General features: G+C 38.5%; 1 protein-coding gene across 2 annotated transcripts in view; it reads right to left on the reverse strand.

Annotated features, from left to right (window-relative positions):
• Window positions 1–10,262: 10,262 nt before the first annotated feature.
• The window catches only part of PAXIP1 (PAX interacting protein 1), a 35,884-nt gene continuing 25,318 nt past the window's right edge, over window positions 10,263–20,828 (reverse strand). The window contains exons 11-21 of one of the 2 annotated variants that reach the window (XM_074831474.1): window positions 20,666–20,787; window positions 19,914–20,098; window positions 19,736–19,779; window positions 17,118–17,185; window positions 16,619–16,721; window positions 15,565–15,733; window positions 13,684–13,784; window positions 12,285–12,419; window positions 12,126–12,201; window positions 11,495–11,555; window positions 10,263–11,036 (exon numbers count right to left, since the gene is read on the reverse strand). In XM_074831474.1, the coding sequence (XP_074687575.1) occupies window positions 11,033–11,036; window positions 11,495–11,555; window positions 12,126–12,201; window positions 12,285–12,419; window positions 13,684–13,784; window positions 15,565–15,733; window positions 16,619–16,721; window positions 17,118–17,185; window positions 19,736–19,779; window positions 19,914–20,098; window positions 20,666–20,787 (1,068 nt within the window). In that variant the 3' untranslated portion in view covers window positions 10,263–11,032. Of the gene's footprint in view, window positions 11,045–11,490; window positions 11,556–12,125; window positions 12,202–12,284; window positions 12,420–13,683; window positions 13,785–15,564; window positions 15,734–16,618; window positions 16,722–17,117; window positions 17,186–19,735; window positions 19,780–19,913; window positions 20,099–20,665; window positions 20,788–20,828 lie in introns of both variants that reach the window. The other variant, XM_074831465.1, reaches the window with a different exon arrangement.

Raw genomic sequence — 20,828 nt, forward strand, 5'->3', positions numbered from 1 at the left:
GCGTTCACGTCATTCAAGTGAACCACATAATTTCAGATGGTCCTTGCACAGGCAACCCCTTCTGCATGATGCTGCCAGATGAACAGAGAGGACAAGAGGGTCCAGACGAACTTCACAATGCCTTTGTCCATCACTGAGTCATGGCTTTGCGCTCAAGAGATGTATGGCAGGTGAAATCAAACAGGAGAGACAAGGATGTGACTTTGGAAGGCTTAGCATACAACAGCCCATTAGAGTTAAAAATACAGCATTAGATAAATGTTCAATGATCATTAGCATTAGATATAAATAAATATATTCTTACAGAAGGGACATTTGTGTCCAGAAAACATCACACACTTAATGTTGTGATGATGTATATATAAACAACAAATCTCAGTTAAGAAACCTGTCTGTAAACGGCTTGCTTTCAATTTACTCTAAACACGAAGCATGAGGTGCACATCAGGAACACAGTGTTCTGCCAGGCTGCAGAGCCCAAGAAAATCAACAAAGTAAATCAGCATTAGCAGCCTTGTTACAGCCATGCCAGAGCAAGTCTCCACTACACAATCTGGTCCCCCCCAAGCACTTTTTTCCATGCTGTCCTAAAGAAAAACGCTCTTGTGTTCAGTGCTGTCTTTAACACTGAGGGTTTGGACACACTTCTGCATGAGGAGCACCAAGTCAAACATGAAGAGCACAGCTGGGAGGAGAGGTGGGGTGTAGGTGGCAGATGGCAGACAGACTTGCCACGATTCCCTTCCTCCTTCCAGAAGGGAGCATCCTTGTCCTTGACGTGATCACAGAGCACAAATGATCCTCTTTTTCCTGTTAGGACTCACAGGACCCTGAAACTGCAGTCAGTTTTGCTGAGAAAGCAGCACACTGGTGTGCTTATAACATGTACTCGGTGATACTGTCTTGCTTCTGTCTATTGTCACCTGTTTTTAAAAGGTCCTGGCAGTACCTATTTGTGTAGGAGGAACAGCATGTTGAGGAGCTGCAAGTAATAATTACGGCAGAAACCTCTGCCACACGTGTTAACTGGTGATTTATCACTCAAAGAGGCTGAAGCTACAGGTGACGGATAACAGCACAGAACTTTTCAGACACCAAGAATGTGTCTTGACCTACTGTCTGGAAAAGGACAGGTGACAAACACTCAACCAGGACTTAAAGAACAGCACACTGTACAGGCTATCAGTATTTTCTTCTATGGAGACACAATAACTAGCACTGTCACACAGATTCACTGTCGTATTGAAGTAAGCTGCATATTCTGTGCATTTCACAGGCAGAAGAAGTAAGGCAGAGATTCTTCTTCTTTAATGCTGCTGAGTTATTATCCATGCAGAAATTGGGATTCACTGCAAACTGGCAGAGCATGGATTTGCAAGAGAAGTCAGCAATGAAACCAGAGGTCTGCCTCTGTGTTTGCAGCCACAAAACACACATCTTGGAAGAAAGTTGCCGTGCTGGGTAAAACTAATGGGGAGGAGTGAGTGGTGTTAATGCAGAAGGGTGGGACTAGATGGCTGTGGCGATGTCCGTGTTTCTCATCAGTAGGCTGTCCATCTGATATTGGGTTAACCCCAGTTTCAGTGCTTTCGGTGTAGGTTTAAGTTTGGTGAGAACTGGAAGAGAGGTCAGTACAGTTACTTCCATGCTTCATGTTAAACATGTGTTTTCATTCTCTGAGGACTGAAGTTACCTGGACTTTCTTCACTGGATTCAGCAGGTAAAGGGCAAAACCCAGGGACTGCAATTCAGTCTTTGCTGACAAATTCTCTTTTAATGACACAAAGGGGTATATTGCTTTGCTAAAAATCCAGGGAGCCATACTCACCACAGCAAAGCAAAACAGACCAGCTGCAGAAAGAAGCAAAGCAAAGCAGCTGAATGCAACAGCTCCTTCAACCTCCTTTGTAATTTTCAAATTTGATGAGCAGAGAAGCCCAGGAATCATGTTTTTTCCACTATGAAATATAACCAAGTGCAAGCTGGGTTTTGGTATGGGTGTTTTTCAGAGGGGAAGAAATGGAATTAAATTCTTTATAGGTAGAAAAAGAGCTTGGTTTCTGCCTTTATATTTCCCACACTGTGCTTTTTAAGTTTATAGGATAGTGGTATCAAAGCTGTAAGTTTCCTGACCGTCCTTTGAAGGACACACCTCTCCTTATACTTCTGCCCCTCTTTTTTCTTAGCCCAATCATGCAGAGGATGCTTAGGACAGAAACTTCACCCAGTAAGGGCTAGCACAGCTGTTGGCAGCTTGCATGTGGAGGGTGGGTGATGACTTTCTAGAGGTCTGTGTAACTGAAGGTTAAACAATTAATAACATCAGTTAGATCACCTAAATAAATGACTGAACTAGCCTGAAGTGCTGCATGACGTGCTAGCAATTTCATCAGAGGTGCTACAAGAAGTAGCTGGTAGTTAGCAGTTACGCCTAGTGCTGTGTTTGAGGAAAAGTTTCTCTCCTTATTTGTTCAGTGTTTAGATAAACTGCAAGACTTCTGCATTGTTTCAGCAGATATCAAGCGATGCTGCTGCAAAACTGGAAATGCAAATTCCCATTTCAGCTTCTCCACATTGAGCACGTTTGATTACAGTGGTATAAAATCTTTTGTTCCTGCTTTGTTTTCTCAATTAGTTTCATTCCAATTACTTTATTAGTTGATACTTTAAGAATTCATTTTGCCTGTCAAAAAGTCCCAAACTAGTTTCATCAAAATTGACAGTTTCTTGAAAATACTTCAATTTAAATGGCATCATTTACTAATTTGTCAGTTTCCAGAGGCTCCTAGCCTCACGAAATCCCCCACACACACCTTTTTTGGGGGCCAGGGTATATTTTCCTTCATTGCTCAGAGGCACTAGCATGAAGTTTCCACTCTTGTTTGGTATTACCCCTGCATCTCTTTCAAAGCAAGCATGGTAGTGCTATGCCTCCATCGGATGCTCAGCTGTTCCAGCTTCAGGCTGATGACCAGTGACTCATCCCAGCATGTATCATTGCATCTTGCATTCCCTTGTTCTCATTGACCCAAGTATTGAGCTCGATATTTCCTTTAGCCCTTATACCTTTCTCAGTTCTTAGAAAGTCCCTGGGTCTTACACCCATGTGAAAATAGGTTCTATAACGGCTGTGTAAATAGTTTATCTTTTGAAATCTGCAGAGAGAAGCACCACAGCTTCAGCCCCTGGGCAGGTTGTGTTCTCTTGCCATCGTATTGCTCATGAGTGACTGATGCTCCCAGGAGTTCACATAGCCCAGCTCACTGACGTAGGGGAGCAAGTGTGTTGGGAGGGATGATGTCTTGCACTTAATCAGATATCACTGGGTAAAATAGAGAAGTTTTCAATCACAAATGCCTTTCTCCAAGTGCACACATCATCCAGAGCTTGGCCACTTTGATGATCCATATCAGCTAGCCTAGAAAGAGATATGTGCCCCCTTGTAAAGCGTTTTCTAGTGTTTCTGGATCATCACAGCTGTAACAGTGCTTCCAACGGTTTGTTAATATTGGCATTTCACTACAAATGTAAATGAACGGATATTTAATGGAGCTTGCATTTGATCAATTTGCATTTCAGGTATTTTGCTACCTTACAGCAAAACAAATCAGAGCAGTTTACAAATGTTGTTTTCTTCTACCTAACTTCTGTCTCCAAGATCAAGAGAGATATTTCTTTTAATAACTACACTTTATTATATTGTCTGTTCCATGAAAGTAGAAATGCAGTTCTCAATAAAAAACTTCTTGGTATGGTAGGAGAGGAAATGAAGCCTTATCAGTCATTGCTGACCAAGAGGGAAACACTCTATTAAAACACACGTTGGGAACATTCATTGCAAAGAAACTCTGGGAAACTTACTAGTGAGCAAACCGCTTGATTTCCTCTCCAGAGTGGTGCTATGACCCCACGCTCATGTGAGGAACAGACAAGTCAAAGAGCACATAAGGAAATGAGAGCTGCTGCCCACACTGCAGACAGCATCCTGGAGGGTTTAGAGTCTAAGGACACAAAATGTATTACTTTTAATGCCCTCAGTTGCATTTTTAATATCCTGAATGGTTTATATACTGCTCTGGGCTCTCTATCAGAAAGATGGTGGCATTTGGCGGCCAGGTAAATCAGTCTTCAGCCCAACAAGAGCTCACGAGTCTGGAAAGGTGAATACATGGTCATTGCTGTCTTCTCTGGACAGAGGGGGAAAAGAAGGAGCTGAGGGGGTAAGGCAACGTGAAATGAGAGAGTAAGAAGCACAGACAGAAAAACACACTGCATGAAAAGTCAAAGATGCTGGTATTGCCAGATTGATAGGAGTCTCGTTCTTGTTCAGTCCAGGTAGAGTCAGAAATAGGAGAGATGTGTTTGATGTGTTTCAAACTTTGCCAAAGAGTTGACTTAAATACGCCTCGGACCACAGTTCCTCCGAGTTCTCCATTCTCCCCTTAGGTGATGTGAGCTGTCACGCCTCTCAGCTAACAGATGCTGGAAGAGGAAGAGTATGTCTGCGTTTTGATTCCTTTCTTTTCCACCCAGTGCATTTTTGTCATGTCTGCAGGGCCACTCCCACAGGCTCCTCTCCAGCTGGGCTTAGAATGCAAAAACGCACACAGCTGCAGTATTTCCATAGCTTCAGCAATATTCAAGTTTGAACACTGGAGTGAGTTACCACAGAAGGACTCTATGGATACACTTTACCCAGGTGAGACAGAAAAATTTCACTCCAGACAGATCAAAGCCGGCTTACTTCACATCTGTCACAGCCTTGGAGTACACAGCCCAGCCAACACTCCAGAACTTTTTAAGCCCTCCTGACTCATCTGCAATTCATATCTTTCTCCAAGCTGGCCTAGTGACTCCAGTCTGCCTCTCACCATGCAGGGCTAGAAGCCACCATCATCACATGAAAAATCAAACTCTTCTCTCCCCTTTTTTCTCCTTTGAAAATATTTTATTTATTGCTTTAACATAACATAGACAAGTTGACCAGGTTTGAAATACTCTTGTATTTTTCTTCAGATGGTTCTTCCTGGAAAGGCTAACTGCCTTTGCCTGGTCTCTTGGCGGGTATATCACTGAGCTCCTCTTCCTTTCTTTGCTCCCGCTGGGCTCTGGAAGGCTGATGGGCTCATTTTTCTGGTCCCCATGGGTTAACCCTGACTTCCCAAATGTAGCTGAAATGCAGATCTTTTCTGACAAAGCCATTTCTCTATTTTCTCTCACAAAGTCTCTTTGTACAGCAGGCAGGGATTGTAGGACATAACTGTTGTCCATAAAAAGCTGCAAGTTTATAAAATTTAAATGTCAAATTCCAAAAGCCATGAAAACAGTGAAGAGATATCATTGCTTAGCAAGGTATTTGCAGTATCTGGAAAGAGAAACAGAACGGACTGTGCAATTTCCCACAACCCCAACACCCTGAGTTCAATGAAATCAAGTGAGTATCAGTCCTTAAAAGCCAGAGAGCAGGGAGGGAAACCTCTGTTTTATCTCCATTCTCTTTGATGTAGCTGCTTCATTTAAAAGTGTTTTAGTTGACATGCTAATAAAATTTGACCTCCTAAGCTTAAAATAGTTTGTTTTTTTTTTTTTTCCTTTTTGCATAGCTTGCTATGAGGAAACATCCTAGGCAGGCCCATTCAAAGCTGCGTCCAATCTGCCTGACCTGGGGTGTTCCCTGACTACCATGCTTTCTCCCTGGCAGGTATAGCCTGGTCCCCTTCTGACAAAATGGTGCTCGAGAATCAAACAAATGTACCCTATTGATAAGGGTGGGAATATTTTTCCAAGCGTCACTCACTCTTCACAATTGTTTGCATGTGTATTCTGTAGGTTAAAATTCCCTTGGCAGAGGTACGAGCATCTCCCAAGGCTCAGACAGTCATTCTCCCCTTGGTTTCCTCCAGGGAAAGCTCCTATATCCCACTGAGGAAGCTTTTCAAGCATGTCTTTCCCTCGAGAGGGGTCTGTTGCATTTCAAAGACACTGGATTGCTTTTTTAAGAAAAGTAAGGCACCTTTCTAACCCACCTGCCTGGTGCTAGTGTAACCTGCTCTGCACTGAACAGCCAGTACACAGATCATATTCCCTCTTCCAAAGAGCTTGGATGGGCAGCAAGCTCACGATGTTGACACTGAAAGTATCACCATTAGCATCAGAACGAAACGGGTTGGGTAGGTACTGCTTGTGTCAGAAATGCTGGTCCATGACCAGTACTAGTCAGGCTCAGAGACATTGGGGAACCATAACAACTACAAAGTGTTTTTTCTTAAACACTAGCACAGATTCTAAAGATTAAGAAAGCAACAGGGAAGCACCTGTAGCCCACACTGCTTCCTGCAGAACGAATTCTAGCAAACATTTTGGAGATAATCTCTTGCAATCTCCTAGACCTGCAGGTAAGATGGAACACATCTGCAACTTCCTTATTAACACTTTTTGTATTCATTGCCACTATTCCATAGAAATTCTAGGAAAAATTACCCCTATTAAACCCTGGAGTCACTCATAAAAGTTTGTTCTTTGAGGGGTCAGCCTGAGAGTCTCTTTCCTTGTTTCACTGGTGTGTGCTCTCATTCTTCTGTTGCTGTTCCTTAGCTCCACTGCTTTGATACTTCTTTATCCTTGCTGCGAGCAGCATAGGACAGGCAGAAGAAAGGGGAAAGGGAACGGGCTTTGACTGGCTGTCAAGATGTGAACTTTGAATATACGTAGCCTGGGTTTTGTTCCCTGCTTCACCACTCCTAGGGCAAATTTCTCTCAATCTGAATATTCATCCATAAAAAGGGTAATTCTTGCCTAACATACCTCCTATGTAACCTCCTAGCACCCTGTAAGGCATCACAATACTTAAACGTAAAATACAGAAACATCCACAGAGCCGTCTTCTTGTCTATCCTTTTGCCTTGAGGTAGGGCAAACTAACTAAACTGTGCTTAGAGAACGTTTGATGAATTTTTAATAGTAGAGCTGCGTAAAGATTAAATGCACAACCTTCCTAAACACATGCGTTCCGGTGCTTATCTGCTCCACTCATGTTTTACACATCTTGAACGGCACAGTTGATTTTTTATTCAGGAGGAGCTCAGCCCGAGTTGAAAGTAGAAGGAGATGTGAAAGGCAGCATGAAAGGCTTCTGTAAACAGATCAGCGGCAAAAAAGGAAAGGAAAAGAAAGAAAAAGAAAAGTCTGCAGCTCAACATGGCAAGTGACATAGTAATGAAAGACATGAAAAAGGCCAAGGTACCCAGTACCTTTTCTCTTTTCAGAGTTTTGGGCTCCCCCGTAGCATAGGACAATGACCTACTGAGCAAGTCCAGCAGAAGACCATCAGGATGACTGGGGGTGTAAGTACACAACGCGCAAGGAGAGGCTGAGCTGAGTGTGCTCAGCCATAAGAGCAGAAGGTCTTTCTGCTGTCTACAACTACCTTACAGGGACAGAAAGATGACAAGAAGCAGGCTCTTCTTGGAGGTGCATAGGATGAAATTAGTGGAACAATGGACATTTTGATTAGATATGAGGATGGTTTATTACCTTGAGGGTAGCAAAATACAGAAACAGGATGCCCACAGAGATTGTGGTAGCTCCATCCTTTGAGATACTGAAAACTTGACTGGATCTCCAGAGGTCTCTTCCAGCCATACTTCTACAATTCTGTTCTACAATTCTACTTTATGACTCATGGCAAAAAAAGTGGCAGGGTAATGAGTGGACACCACGTCTCCCTGACTTCCAGCAGATCCCTAACTGATGGAATGTCTTCGCTGTTACAGACATGTTCTATATTAATCTTCAAATAACTGCTGTATCAGGACAGATTTTCTACAAAGAACACAAGTTGTATTACAGACCTTATGCTTCTGCAAGCAACTAAACAACATGAAAGGTACTTATTTTTTCCTGAGTACAGGAGACAGGATCAAATGGACACTGAAGTATTATAACCTTTGATGGAAGGAAAAGCATGTTCATAACAGCAATCTAGTATCAGAATACTTCACCAAACCCTTTATCACTAATCACACGCACAGTAACATCTGTGCCAGCCAGTTGGCTCTGGACAGCTCCTGTGGTTCTTGAAAGACTATTTCTTGGCAGGTTCTGTTTTTAACTCTAATTGAAAGGTTAATCAAATCAGTCATACTTATATGTTGGCTAAATAAACACACTGTCTCCACTGATGATGAAACAGATGCATTACCACTCACGTTTCCCAGGGGGTTCATTTGTTCCATGATTGCATTTGGTTTTCTTAAGCTTCTCTATGCAATATCTGACAGCATTTTGGATAGTTTTCATACGGAAATTTCCATTTCAGATGCTATTGCATTCATGTCTCAACTCTAGTAGTCTTTGGCAAAGGTATTATATATCCTCAACACTGCTTCACTGTGGAAAATGTTGAAGTTAATCCTAAGAACAGGTGAGAACTCTTATTGAGGCATAAATGCATTATCAAGTCTAGCAGTTCATGTTGCTGAGGCAGAAACTGCTAACATATTCAAAGCTGGTTTCTCTGCCTCTCTTTTCTCAGTGCCAAGTTTCATTTTGCAGAAAGCTGTTTTAGCAAGTCTTGTTAGGTTCTAGAACCCAGTCCTGCAAATTCATATGCCTTGTGTTTTTGACTTCATGCAGTTACAGCCACTGACTCACTACCTGCGCGTATCTCTTTCTGAAACCAGCGTTTACATCTGATATGGCAATTCATCGTTCGTAAGGCATACAGAAGACATGCTGAATGCATGACAGGTAGAAAGGATTTATTTGAGTTAGGAAGTTTTGTGTATCACAACATTTCCAAAGTTGAAGAGCTACAACAGCTGATATTTGGTTTAAAGGAAAAGGAATCCAAAAACTTTCTGCAACATGGTAACTAATATAATGAAGAAAGTCTCAAGTCATACAGAGATTAACACAGATTTAGATAATTTCAATATTACACATTCTAAAGTGTATTTGAAGGGTGGAAAAAAAAAGTGTACTTTTTCTCCATTAAAAAAATAGTATTTATGCAACGCATTATTGAAGTTCTGTAGGGCGGGATTCATCTCACCTATTTTCTGTAATGTAGAAGATGTAGATAACTAAACTAGTTTGCTAAACTGCTAAGAGATGTGCTCTCTGCCAGGGTCTTTAACTAAGCCAGGTTTTAGAGATACTCTCTCCCTCCACACAGTAAAAGGAGACCAGACTTGCCAGGCCTACATGTCTGAATAATTTAAGTCATTTGCATAACTCATCAGGCAGCAATTAACTCCCACTGCAGTCTCTCCTTTTTTTACTACTTTTAAAAGTTAAAGCATAAGATCATGTCATCAACTTCCAACCTTAGGTCTCCATGTTAAAGACCTTTTCTTAATCTATCTCATAACAAAGAGAAAACTGTATTACGAGAGCTAAGAAAAAGTACATAACTGTTGTTACAGGTAAATGGCATTTGGGAAGAAGTACCAGTCTCCCACCCTATACTATACCTCTTTAATCTCCAATTCACCTAAAACCATCTTGAGCCAAAGGAGAATATTCTCATTTATTACATTTTGTCACCTTACCAAAAGTCATGCCAATAGAAATTTTACCATTCTTGTTATCATCATGTCGCCCCTTACGGCTGACAATAGAAACAGCAAATACAGGAGTAGATCAGGATAGCTGAGCAACCCAGAGCCAGCAACAACAGGCAACAGGCACAGTACTGACCTCCGCAGGACTTCACTCATCTTGAAATTTACTACCACTTACAGCTTGAATTTGTCATTTGCTTAAGCACTTTGTTGAACTGAGGCATGGGAAGAAAAGCAACAGAAATAGTGGTCAGGTATCAGGTGGATTTACATTTTAAGCCACAGCAAAATAGAGAGACTTGAAATTTCTCTGTAGAAAGGTTTGCATAAGCTAAAAATAGCAGCTTACCCCAGTTTAATGATACTGTATTTGTAAAAGCTTCTCTGTAAAATGGTTTCACATAAAAATACAAAATGTTTGGAAAAAAAACAGTGTGACAAGCTATTGTTTGAAGTAATTTTCTATCTTGTACTTTGAATTGTCTGTGAATGGTTCACAAGGTGCTATAATACACTCGATGCTGTACAGAGAAGTGAACATCTGCACTGCCTCACCAGTTGAATGGCTTGCTGATCAAAGAATAAAGGCTTTTAGGATGATTTTTTCATCTACTAGAATCTAAACTGATAAAAACAGTAAAGTCAGATTATTAGAACTGTGTGGGTATTAGGAAATACAACTGAATATCGATTCGGAAGACTGGTTTTAGTATTTATTTAGTAAAACTCACTATACAAACAAAAGTTACCACAACAGTGTAGTATGCAGGGTTATAGTTTCTTCTTCCTTCAAGCTGCTTCTTTGTTTCAGTAAAAACACATATATACATTTACAACAATTTCCCTTTAAAGCACTGGGATTTCATATATTAAAACATACCTGGTAAAATAAGCTTAAAATAATTTTACATTGCTTGGAAAAAGATTTGAGTGAGTAATTTACTCTTACCAGAGTGCCATTGTTGCACAGTATTCAAAAAAATGAACCACCACTAAAATATAGAGTAAAACATTTAAAAGTACATTTATTTAAAATGTGGGCAAAATATCAATATAAAAGAAAATAGAGTATAAGAAATAAAAATAAAGTACAAAACATTTTCATCTTCAACATCCATAATTTAATAGATAGCAAGCCCTTTTATTTTTACATCCAAATTACAATTTTGGCTGAAGTACCATAATTTACGTTAAAATGCTTAAAAACGGGCTAATCAGGATACCTAAAGTGGGCTCTTAAAATGGTAGTATAATACAAAACATAGTAAATTATGTTTCAGCATAATAAAATTACACATCCTAAAAAAGATGCAGTTTATTTTTGCTTTCCTGCTTTAAACTGCTCATCATCCCTAGGAAAACAGCTGGAAAACAGCATCCACAGGAAGTTTTAGTTGCTTTGTACAATGGCTGAACAGCTAGATTTAATGCTCCAAGGATTCCGAAGCAGTAAGGCATTTCACTATCCATCAAGTAAATTTATATGTACGTTTGTTAAGAAAGAACAATTTTAAGAAATGACTGCAAAATAGAACTTATACAAAAAACATGTATAAAGACATAGAACCCTTACAGGGCCCTCCACTGCGTTTATCAAACAGGGCTTATAATCTTCAGTAAAAAGCTATCTTCCTCATCTGCAAGTTACTCGTGACAAATACTCTTCTCAGTGACAAGTTTTTTTCCTGTTGTTTAATATTCTACTACTATTACTTTCTCACAACCCTGCCTCCCACCTCCACTGAAGAATTTCCTACCAAAAAGTAATTCCACTTTGAATTTAAGCTAGGTTTCTGGGTGTTAAACTACCCTCCTACCAAGTAAACATTACACATCCTAAAAAATTATAAATAATTACTTCCTAATTAAGAAAAACTTTTAGTAAACCACACTTTCCTAAGCAGCAGACAGTCTTTACACAAAAAGGATATGATTCATAATCCAGTGTTTGAGTAAGTACTCCAGTCAGGACAAACTCAGCATTGTGGACATCTGGAAATATCAAAAACATGCCTACAATTTACACCCTACAAAGGCATTCTTCCTCATTCTGCATGCGCATCAGGAGGGGCCATTCTGTACCGTTCTGCTCTTCACACAAAGGTGTAAGGGAGTATAGTATTGCCCCACCACTACCAGGGCCCTCCTGTTAGCCATCACACATTTCACACCACAAATCCCAGACTTCCCCATGTGTGTTTTCGATAATAAATACAGCATGTCTTGGAGTTCTACACTGAGGTGAAAATAGCTGAAGTGCAAAATCCCAGATCTTTAACTAACTTGATGAATACTGAGACAGTAATCTTGCCTCATCCAGGACTGAAGCCCCAAGTTCAAGCCTACCCTTCCAGAGATTTATGGGGGCCTAAAATACCTCTATTAGAAATAGCAAACAGCTGCCTCAGATTTCTCCATGATTTGCAGGATAGACCATGTATTCCTCTACTATTACCTGAAAGTTTCAAAAGATGTCTGTTCTTGCAAAAAAATAATAATAATTTAAAAACAAATCAAAATAACAGCTACACTGTTCAAATTACATTGATCGTTTATACATACCTATGCCTCTTGCGAAATATTCTCGACATAAATGAAGGTCATTTTCACACGAAATCAAGATTATCTCCGGCAAACTCTACACAAAAGAAACAAGTTGTTAGCTCAGAATAACACAGTAAGAGATTATCAGTAATTTTTAGAAAGCAACACTCTACACACTTTATTCTGCTTATGCTCCATGAGTTTTCGAAAAGAAGGTTGTTTAGATAATACTTTTCCTCCTGCACATTCCACAATAGCTTTCATGGTGGAAAGACTGGGACAAATTCCAGGTGTAATGTAAAAATATTTTCCCTAAAAAGAGAAAAGAAAGAATAAGAGTAAGAAGGTTGTTAACTGATTTCTGCAATGCCTTAAGTTTTACTATCATGTGACTCTTCTCTTAGACAATCATGGGGCAGGCTTTGTAAGCTGGTGTTAGATATCACAGCTTATGGCAACAAATTCATCAGCTGATGAATTGTCCTTAATTTCCACTGATGTTTTCCCTGGAGGGGCAAACCCATGATTTTGATAAGTCTGAACAGCCTAGGTGTGCTTATTTCAACACCTGGAAAATAACAACCAGGAAACCTTCAAATGACCACTGGTTAAACTATGGTTTTAAAAATAAACAAACAAACAAACAAAACCAACAAAAAAAAAGTAACTGCAGCTTGGTAATATATATAAGAACATCAATGCTCCTTGCTTCTGCAAGCACAGGGATGTCTCAAGTGTTGCAAAAGAACTTTAATCTCTTAATTAATAGCCAATATATTACTTTCTGACAAAAATTACCCCACTACTTTTCTGAGAGCAATACAAGTGATCAGATCACAAAGTAGATTATCTCTGTTTACCAGCTAGGAATAAACAAATAACCTTTATATTTATACTGCAAAAGTGAATGAAATGTAGTATGTAGACTTAATAGAAGACATAGATTCTTATTCATTACAAGTTGTAAAAATACCATTTTTTTTAGGTGGTTTGCCTCAAGAAAAAAATCTCAAGTTCAGTTACACTGAAAAATCTCTAGCAACTTGGATCTTCATGTATCTCTCTGCACTGTGACATTTTAACTGGAGGCATGAAAACTATCTTGCACCCTCCTCACCAACAGCCTGGTGGTTAAGTGCAGTTTTCAAGGGGAATCAGACCATAACTCCCTTCGGCTGAAGTGCAAACTTACTCCCAGGCCCTTATTTTTATGGGCAAGTGCTTTGACTGCCAGGTTGGTGTTAAAAAACAACCAAACAAAAAGTCCCTTCTGTAAGTGGCATTTTACAAATAATGGAGCAATGTTCTGAATTTTGTAAGGGAGCAAATACTGTTAAGTATATTGAGCATGTTTTGTTCACATCTACAGGATCCAGTCACTCACGAGAGCTTAGATCCATCCCAACAATGCTTAGGCAGGAAATGGGCATAAAGTAAAAAATAAAATTTAAAACAAATGCTTCACGCTATACGCTAGTCTGTTTTATTGCACTTGGCTACAAAAGCTGTGGTCCAAGTGCTGAAAAATTTAGGTTGAAAAGCTCCAAGTATTTAAATGTCCTTTTAAACCGCATACCTTGAACAGTGGAGCTACTTGTGCTCTCTTTAGAGACTCTTCTAAACTGAAGCAGAACAGCACCTCAGCTTCAGCATCTCTGAGCACAAAGTTCTGCTCATCTGAAAAAGAATGACTGATGATGTAACAACACACAAAGACAAAAACATTCACGTAACCCAGGATCTAATCTGATCAGAAAATGTTGGCAGGAGGGGGACTCTAAATGGTAAACACTCACTAATTTTAACATTAATATAATACTGCCTTTTATTAGGCATCTTACAACAATGACCCATGATTACTTGGAGAATAAAACTGTATTTCACACTTGTGTATCTAGCAACAACCACCGTCCTATGAAGTCCCTTTTTCTGAGTTACTGGAGGAACTTGCAAACTTTTACTTATTCTCTACAAACAAAGGAACAGAATGATTAAGTGCAAAATTACTGTGACAACCTACAAGAGCCCAAAAACTGTCTTCAATTCCTCATGCAGCCTTAACAGAGCAAACTTTCCATCTGTTTCCCTTGTCCTGTTATTTCAGCAGATTTTTATTTTTTTTTTTAACAGGGATGGAATTTCAGTCTTAACTTCATCTTTCCACACAAAACTATGTCAAACACATTTCTAAATCAGATTTAATTCAAAACACCTAAGTTTAAAGAAAAAAAATAATATGGAGAACAAATTGGTCTTTGCAAGGACAGTTCTGACAACCTGCAAAAGATGCTGTTAATACTTTTCCATGAGACAAAGAAAACCAGTAGGACAATTTTTCTAAACAACTGCCATATTTGCCATCATTGTACTAGGTACAAAAATGAAGGCAGCCCATTAGCTACAAATCCACTAAATTTCAGTAGATTAAGTACTTCAAGTATTAGATCAAAACAGTCATCCTTCTAAATTCCCAGGCCTTCTTTATTTTCTAATAGTTTCCAAATGGATTGATTCCCCAGTTCACTGATGCTCAACCAAGCAAGTTGCCTTCTCTAGATCTATAAAAATGTTTGCTTGTTTACTGGTTAATTATCCATAGATTGAAGCCTTTGTGATGGTTAGGCAGTCATGTTATACATTTGCTCCTTACAAGCAAATTATATAAAAAGAATAAAACAGTCATAAAACAAATAATCAGCCTTTAAGAACGTTTTCTTCAGATCCAACATCCTTGTCAAAAGATCAAAACCATCTATGTTGTTTTTCTATCAACAAAAAAGCAGTGTAAACACAAAGTTAGTATCTTCCAACACAGTTACGGTACTAGACTACTTAACTTCAATTACTCAAATGCATTTTTGTATGTATTTCCAACAGTGGCTTAGCTCCTTACAACTTCTATTTTAGAAAAATTACTGAAACCAAAAGTATTTGGGGCCTAAAAAGTAATGTAACCATAGGTAAAAATCTGCAAATGTTTATATGAGAAACAAATACAGTGCTTAACAACATCCAACTATTTAATCACTGTAAAGCAAACTTTTAAAGTATTTTTTTATTTATTATTTCCATTTAATGGAAAGAAACTGTATTAAATCAAATGAAAACTAAATGAAACACAATGCTCTGTTGAAAGAGCACTCAATTAAAAAAATGTGATTTGTTCTTGTGACAGCTTTATTTAACGATTCCAATATAACCTTCTACCTCAAATGAAATACAAACTAGCTGCTAGTGTATTTGCTTAAACATAACATCAGTTATGAACTACGCTAGTCCGATTTGCTGTAGACTTAAAATCTCTGTTTTCAAAACTGAACTCTTTAGAAAACTGGCAAGAGACTCTAAAGTCAGAAGTCAGAACAACAAATCGTATTTCAACCTGCATGCCATCTTCCCATACTTGAATCAATGAACCTTAAGTTTACTATAAGAAGGTGATACTAGTTTAACTTACCAACAAACTTCTGGCATTTGAAACACTCTTCTAACCACTCTGGAGTGACTATGTGCTTGACTACAGAAATTGCTGTCAGGAACTTGACAGTTCGGGTCACTTTACTGGCAATTAGATGGGTACATTTCTGGGCAGATTCTGCTACTTCACCTCCAAGGATATAGAGTTTCTGAAAGTTGTACAAAACACAAATCAGAATGGATTAGTCCTCTAAAGATTGGAGGAAAAAATGAAGAATCATCACCATCAAATAAAACTAAACTCCTAATGAAACAGTAAATATAGGAGATTTCTGTGTTACAGTCATTCCTTTACTAAAGATGATTAAAGGACAGAATTTAAAGCCATTGAAAATCCAGGTACTTCCAGACCAAATTTCATCAGGCAAGACTGAAAGCTACATTCTGCTTCTGCAGTTTTTTGGGTTGGTTTTTTTTAAGCAAGGAAATAACTATAGGACACAAATTAAAATCTTTTTTGAAGTGAAACGTGCTATTAAATTTAAGTAAGCAGATTAATAATTTTTCTCTTTTCTATGGAAGGTACACTGTAGCTGCAGTAAACTTAATTTTGCCAGTCTTTTCTTTGAAGAGAAAAGCATCTCATGAAAAACATGTATTCTTTAAATACACCAGTTCCACATGTATTTTTGATGATACTGAGTAACTATCCCTTTTCTCTCTTGGCATTACAGACAGCAACTAAACCAGAAAAATCTTGGGTCTTATCCAGTACAACCATCCTACTTTTCTCACCTAAAACTGGTCATGAAGTTTTCTGATTTAAAAACAAATGTAGAAGGGGCCTTCTTGCCTTTTAAAACAATCATATAGAAAGAAAAAACAAGTACCACAAAAGCACAGTTAACTGAAGCAGAACAGTTACCAAATAAAACTCATTTCACAAATTATACTCTAATCTGAGCCCCAGTAAGTTATGGGTTTTTATCCACTAGACGTATGCTAATCAAGTCTTAGATAGGAAAAATTCAACATCAAGAAAAAAGTTAACAGATGTTTCAATGTAGTTCATTAGAGATAAGCATGAAAGTCACCTTAATGTACTGTTGAACTTGCATAGGTTCAAATCCTGTGAAGAGCACCATTGGCGTCAATTCTGGGGTGAGTTTTTTAGTAGGTGGTGGTAGGTCTTCAATCCTACAAAATATATGAAATACAGCAGAATGAGAAGTTCGCGCCTGAAGTTTGTTTTGGTTTGGTTTTTTTAAAAAATAGACAAGCACGCTCTTGCAACTTTTACCAATCGAAGTACTCAGATGAATGAGAATTAGGCACAATCAATCTTCTTCTGAAGAAAAAATTACTAGGCTGAGAACAGGATATTTTCTCCTGTTTGTTTTCTCCCAGTCCTCTTACTACTTCACTCTCTAGTCACTACTTTACTCCTGCCAGTTGAGTAGCTGGCAATATGGAAAAAATGTTGATAGTTATCTCAATTAGCAGGGCAAAGGATGGAATCAGACTGATGGCCAGCTGCCACTTCTATGGAGAAGTAAATTAAGGACTATGACACTGATTGCTCACTATTCTTACCTTGCTCTTTTGGAAGACGGCTGAAGACTGGACTCATTTTGCTTTGGTTTCAAAGGCAACCTCACACCCTGAAATTAGATCATCTACATGTTTATATCTGATTTGACGAGGGAAACAAACTTTATTCTGAAAGAGGAAAACTATATGCTGATCTTCTGAGACTATATCAAAGAAAATTAAAACGCAAATGAAAAAGACACACTACTGAATGCATACTGGTGCCCCTACTGCTTACACAACTGACTCGAGCAAAGCTGAGCATTAACCAAAGCTTCTCCACAAAGTTCTGTAACTATTTAAGTGTACACCAAATAAAATACTGTGGGACTTTTTTTTCTTTAAATAAAGTTGATAATCATCAACGGAAATCCCAAATAATTAAATGAGAAAGAGACTGAAAAACCCATCCATTTGTTAAATACATGAAGGCTACAATATTCTTTCAGGTGCTTAAGTATCAACAGAAAATACTCACAGCTGTGTTTTAAACACTCAAGTTCCCTCACTACCTAAACAGATGCTCCAGAGGATGCTCTGGTACTCACTGGATAGACATTCCTGCCTCCCCAAAACCAGATCGGCCACTACAGCATTTCCCCAGGGGTAGAGAAATGTAGCTTTTAGGCTCTCCCAGGCCTGAGTAACTTGAAACCACAGCTCTCACTTGCAGCAGCGTGTGACATCTATTCGTTTTTAACCTTCAAATCTACATCTGAAATTTAATGAGGAATACTAGAGGCACATGACCAGAACGACAGGCAGCATTATTCCAGCCTCGCTGTGAGGACGGTCCTTTGGGAGGAACAGGCCACAGGGGTTTGTTCCCTATTCTCAGGGACATGCATTTTTATGCTAGGCAATCACTGGTAAGAGCAGCTGAAAGAAAAGCGCAGGCGCTCACTTTCTGACAGACATTTCAGCTATGAAAATGCAAAAGGTAGATGGCATCAACACCATCTGACAGACAGCTGTCCTCAAAAGAGGACACCATACTTTATATCCAAAGACAAATAGAAAAGCCTACTGTGAAGGCAGTGAAGTACCTTGTCTGACACTTCCACATGCCTGGCATTTTCTATTACCAAATCATATTCTTCATACGTGGGCATCCTGAGGGGAGCTGGACAGATTACCTTCAGAAGTCCCTTTCGACATAAGTTACAAGACTCTCACTTCACATGGGCAAGAAGGGTCCCCATACAGTAAATACAGAAAGGGAGGTACTAAATTAGGCTTTCTGACCCCTAAGTTCTCTTCATTTGCTACATAAGACAAAACATGGGCCGTCACCTGGTTTGAGTCACACAAAGGCGGCACACGCCCAATTCTAAGATGAACTCAACTGCAGCATGAACACAAAGGGTGATGGTAACAAACTCAAAACTGAAATAGTTAAAAGCTATTTTAGATATTAATAGTGCATAGTGAATATCTTCACGGATTTTTCATTTTGCCACACAAATTTTTGAAGGTACTTAAATTTCCTAAAATCAGTTTACTATGGGCCCACAAAACAATTCCACGGGGGTCTATAAGAAGAATGTTTCAAACTTATGGCCAGGAATATAGTAATGGCTACTTCTAAACGACAAATACTGCCCCAAACCCTATTTAAAGTATTAGTACAAATTAAGTTATTACAGTTACTAAGCTCCTCTTTTCTGAAGAAGTATACAAAATGACTGAGATAAGAAGTGATCCAGAACAAAAGTGGTATGGCAAAATGTTTTTGTGCAATACAAAATGTTATCTGACGAGTCATCTGTTGTACAAATGAACTGAAAGCTCACTAGCTCAAATTGGGATTTACTTTCATCAGGACAGACACTGTGAAAATAGTTATCAAGTATAAACGTGAAATGGGAAGAGAATTTACAATACAAAAACTGAAAAGAGTTTTCTACATATTCAAAACAAGGAAACAGTTCAGAAGATAATTGCAGTTTCCACCTCAGCTCTTACACCTGTCTCATGTTTGCATGTTTCACAGAATACACTACATGCCAAGAACTAAATGATTTGTATCTTTAAGGTACCTTCTTCATATCCTTACTGTTGTTCATCTACACTGCTGTTATTCCGAGGGTTATCAACTACACTTTTTAAAGCAAGATATATTTTTAAATTATAAAATATATGGTATATATGCCCATGGTTTTAATTGTTAGGATATTTCAAAGAGATGATATAAAGTAGTTCCACCCTTAATTTACATTATCTATCCTATTTAAAATTTAGTCAATATTTAACAAAATTCTTACTGATCTTTGGTGCTCTGCCTTAAAAACCCTTATGTGGCCTGATTTCATGTACTGACTCAAAAAATACTAAGCCCTTTCTAAAGGTCTGATGTAAAAATTGAAGACTGAAACACTAGCCCAAGATGTCTCAAAAGTAACTTGATTTTGTGTATCATAGTGCAGGTTCTTAGTTCTACAAAACATGGTTTCTCAGAATAGAGAGAACGCTAGCAGGAAGTACACTCAGGAGGTTCATTACAGGTCTGTGTTAAGTCCCTCTGGCATGCTGCTTACACCATATACACAGTGCTCACACATTAAAAACACTAAAGAGTAATCTTATAAAAATAGCTGTATATTTATAATAATTCCACATACCATTAGAAGTTCTGGTGATACCTTTAATGGGACTCTCCAAGCATCTAGAAAATGAAGACCAAAACAAAAATTAAACCACTGCAAAGTTATTTATAACAGAAGACACATGCTTCTATTCATTAAATGGGTACATATATAAATGCTACAGAACACAGGATTTTGGGACCAAAACTCTTACCAAGAAGGTTTAGAACTAGATGTTGACTAGGAGAAAGTGGATCTTGAAGACTGAACACTGTATACCGACTGTGTTGTATCTGCCGTAAAGCTTCAAAATTTCCTAGCAGAATGTCACAGAGCCATTGTGCATTTACACATGGTATTCTCCACTCTTTAGCCTTCTCATACTTCAAGCCACTGGGCCTTATTGTTCAGAGATGAAGAAAAAAAAAATTGGATTTCAATGAAATAGGTAAAATAGCAATTTCTAATAATAAACCTAAAATACCATTATTTCTGTGTTTGCCTATTATCTCTTTTAACCATGACAAAGTAGATACTCTGAAAAAATACTTTTGCTTTACGTCTTAGGACAAGTCAATTAGGGGAGAATTTCTACCCCAAATGGAATCATTAGACCCAGATTTAACTTAATTTTCCCTCCCCCAACGTTTTAAAATAATTATTTTTTTAAAAAACCAGATATTTTACTTGTAGATGATGTATCAGCATCCCTTATAAAAGACTGTAGAACAGTGGAATTAAAAATTACTTTTCTTTCGCCTGTCTTCAGAAGGCAAAATTTATCATGTAACAGTGTGCAGTAGTTTAGTTCAAGAAACTCATGAGTAAGTTTGTTGCTATCAAATTGCAAAATTGATTAAAATTGACATTCTTATAATGAGATGTAACTAGAACCTCACATTAAGAAAAGCACTAACTGGCAATAGGCAACTGAGAATGCGAGTACTGCAGAGATAAACCACTTACTCTTTACAGATGAGAACCGTATTGCTGCGACACAGATAGCCTGTGTATTTGGCACCTGCTAGGTAGGCCATTAGTTTGAGGTCATCTCTGTCACTATCAACAAATCCTGTCACAGAGATTATCTACAGACAGAAAGAGACAGTTAACAAATAACTGAACATAG

The sequence above is a fragment of the Strix aluco genome, chromosome 1, assembly GCF_031877795.1.
Source record: "Strix aluco isolate bStrAlu1 chromosome 1, bStrAlu1.hap1, whole genome shotgun sequence".
Lineage (NCBI taxonomy): Eukaryota > Metazoa > Chordata > Aves > Strigiformes > Strigidae > Strix > Strix aluco.